This window comes from Nicotiana tabacum, chromosome 17 (genome assembly GCF_000715075.1).
Source record: "Nicotiana tabacum cultivar K326 chromosome 17, ASM71507v2, whole genome shotgun sequence".
Lineage (NCBI taxonomy): Eukaryota > Viridiplantae > Streptophyta > Magnoliopsida > Solanales > Solanaceae > Nicotiana > Nicotiana tabacum.
In genome coordinates this window covers 13,541,572-13,544,951 of record NC_134096.1, presented here as the reverse complement: position 1 = coordinate 13,544,951, position 3,380 = coordinate 13,541,572, and the positions used below count along the sequence as shown (strand labels likewise).

The 3,380-nt window shown below is 32.8% G+C and overlaps 1 protein-coding gene across 1 annotated transcript; it reads left to right on the top strand.

The window, feature by feature from the left end:
• Window positions 1-432: 432 nt before the first annotated feature.
• LOC107830556 (copper transporter 6-like) lies at window positions 433-1,107 on the top strand. The gene has a single exon (XM_016658161.2). The coding sequence runs from the start codon at window positions 568-570 to the stop codon at window positions 1,066-1,068; it is 501 nt and encodes a 166-aa protein (XP_016513647.2). The 5' UTR covers window positions 433-567; the 3' UTR covers window positions 1,069-1,107.
• The last annotated feature ends 2,273 nt before the right edge of the window (window positions 1,108-3,380 follow it).

Genomic DNA, 3,380 nt, shown 5'->3' with positions numbered 1-3,380 from the left:
ATTTTGTTAACCTTGAAAGCGTACATTATGTGTTACTAACAAAATTCTCCCATAAGAATACTTTAATAGATCATATGTTGTTCATTTTTTAAAATTTTTGGTAAACATATTCACTTATCAAAACTTTATCTATAGCTTTAATAAAGTGAGATTGAAATAATATTCATGTAACAAAAAAAACCTAAAAACTTGAAAAACCCGACAAAAGTTTATCCCGCGTACTTAATTGGATTAAAATCGCAATATAACTAATCCCTGGAACCCTAACGTACTTGATTGGAAAACCCGGGATTGTAGTGTTATTTTTATCCCTATGAGAGGATGTAATAAACAATATCGAAATAACTAATACTGGGATAACTTGTATCTCAGCCAAACGCCCTTAACTTATTTTCCATTTCCGTTCTATATATACCTTGTATGTTTTTCCTCATCCTCTTGTACTAGAAAAAAAGTACACTTTACTGCACTGTACTATCAAAACTTCCTTAAAGATAGGGAAAACAGCCTTTTCAAGATAAATCTCTTAATTGAAGAGAGAAAATTCAAGAATAGGGCAAAAAAGAAATGAACAACGGCGGCCACATGCAAGGAATGGCTATGGCGCCGCCGCCATCAGCCGCCATGAACAACGCCACCGGAGGAGGAGGAGGCATGATGATGAAGAACCATCGACATATGATGATGCACATGACGTTTTTCTGGGGAAAGAATACTGAAATTCTCTTCTCAAATTGGCCTGGATATGATAATTTGGGCATGTATGTTTTGGCGCTTTTTGTCGTCTTTTTCATGGCTGTTCTTGTCGAATTTCTGTCTCACAGCAATTACATTAAGGAAAATGCTGATCATGTGAGTGCGGGGTTGATTCAGACAACTTTGTATGGATTGAGAATTGGTTTGGCTTATGTTGTTATGTTGGCTGTTATGTCGTTCAATGGTGGTGCTTTCTTGGTTGCTATTTTTGGGCACATGTTAGGGTTCTTGGTTTTTGGAAGTAGGGTTTTCAACAAATCGTCTAATGAGGGGAAGACTATGGATCTTCCACCAATGAGCTGTAGTTGTTGAATTTATTTATTTTTATTAATGGATGTGCTTAGAGTTTTATCTCGTTTATTTTTCAGTATTTGAATTGGGGTTCAGTCCTTTTTTTTCTTTTATTTTTTTGTGTTGATCGATTAGACGATGAGGTTATTGGAATTTGAAATCATTAAACAACAGTTTGAATTTTGTGAAAAAGAAATGCGTTTAGTATATGTGAAGAATATCCGGGTTAAAGCGCAAAGGCTTTGATTTTCTGATTAAGGATGAAATCAAGAAGACAGAACTCTGAACTAAATCCAAATGCTAAATTATATTCATTTAATTCAAATTTCGTGTTTCAATTGCTAATACACCCACCTTAGGTAGGGGAATAATGATTATGGTTTTAAAAAAAATAACAGCCCGATGCATAGGCATTTCACGTACATGCAGGATCCGAGAAATGATTATAGCAGTAATTTTGCTCTTCTTTAATTTTCCGTTAATAGCTTACTGGTTACACATCATGTGAATGTTTCCCAAATCATACGAAGGAAAATTCGCTGTAAATTGACATGTTTTATGATTACTGCCAGCCATACAAGGGATAATTAAAACAAAAAAAACAACTTCATACTCTAAAGAAACTACTTAAGAAAATACTCTTTTAGGGTTTTTTGGGTACTTGCTCATTCACTTTCATCTCTAATACTCTTTTATGTAGTCCCCATTTTTCTTTTCAAAACAATTGAATTCCTCAATTGATAAAAGAAGAAGACACGAATTTTTAGTTCGGCAGCTAGCGTTCTACAATAAGTAAGATGTAGCAATTTACGTTTACGCGTAGGACAACGATTGATGTTACGTTTACGGTTTGAGATTTTCTCTATTTGGTATCATGCCAATTAAAGTTGAGAAAGTCTTTCCGATCGAATTACTTGATCTCCATGTAAATAAATTAAATGACAATTGTAGGCTACAGCTAATAGTTGGTAAGTTCTGTGTGCCTTTGTGGATAATATACTGATTATTTTTGGCATTCCTTCTATAAATAGTAAAATCTCACGAATTTAAAATTTTGGAAAAATGAGATGTATAGTCACTCTCAAAATAATAGCCGAAAATATATATATTATACACAATACAAATTTAACCATTTTTAGGGCTACCGAATATAAATAATTTCGACCACGAGCTAAAAGTGATCTCTTTACCATAAAATGTTCTACAAGAACGCCATAAAAAATCTATACACTATTACAAAATAATAGCTTTTTATAGCATGCATGAATTGGTAACTCTTAAACTATTATACTTATTGCATTTGATTTATAATGATGATATATATAAATTAAATCTCTCATCAATATTGGTAACTCTCGTGTCTAGTAAGGCAGGAAAAGTGCCTTTTTCAATTTCGTTCTTTTGATATTTCTTTTAAGTGATTTAAAAAAAGGTGATATTATTATTTTCGTTCCTTCACTATCTTATAGTCCTTTTCAAAATATTTTAAGTAAATAAAGAACGACAGGTAAGGGGAGATGTGCACAGATAGTCAGTAATAACACATGTATTTACTTTTAAGCCACTGTTTTAAATGTATTTAGTCTTTAACCACTGCTTTAATAAACTTTTACCCGCCCGGACGAAAATACCCTTCTGCTATATAGGATTTCACTGATACATACGCTCCTTATTTACGATCAGCAGCAGCTCAAACTTACGTGCAAACTTACGTGCAGAGAATTGTTGTGATCGTCCAAAATTGCAGAAGCTTTTTTTCCGATTTTAAACTTTTTGTCTAAGTTCAGAATTCAACTTTCTCGTCCAAAATTCACCATAAAATTACAGTAAGTTCTAAAGTTTCAGATATCTCTATATGCTTTTGTGTGTTTGTGTGGATTTTTATTTCGTTACTGAAGAATAAGATGCTAGGAATTTGATTTTTTTTTTCTTTTCTGTATTGATAACGTTAAGGACATCGTGTCCTTAACTCTGTGATTGTTCTGTAAATATTGAGGACATAATATTAAGGATTTGGTGTCCTTAACATGACTGTTATTCTAAAAAATATTAAGGACAAAGTGTCCTGTATTTTGCAACTTGTATTAATAAAGTTAAGTACACGTTGTCCTTAACTTTTACAATGCACACATCAAAGTTAAGGACACCATGTCCTTGACTTTTACAATGCACATATCCAAGTTAAGGACACCATGTCCTTAACATTTTGACTGCACGCATCAAAGTTAAAGACATAGTGTCCTGTTTTTGTAACTTGTACTGATAAAGTTTAGGACATGATGTCCTTAACTTCATGACTACTGTGTAAAAATTAAGGACATAGTGTCCTGATT

Excerpts from the sequence above, each read along its gene's own strand:
- LOC107830556 (XM_016658161.2), top strand. The coding sequence starts at position 568 with ATGAACAACGGCGGCCACATGCAAGGAATGGCTATGGCGCCGCCGCCA.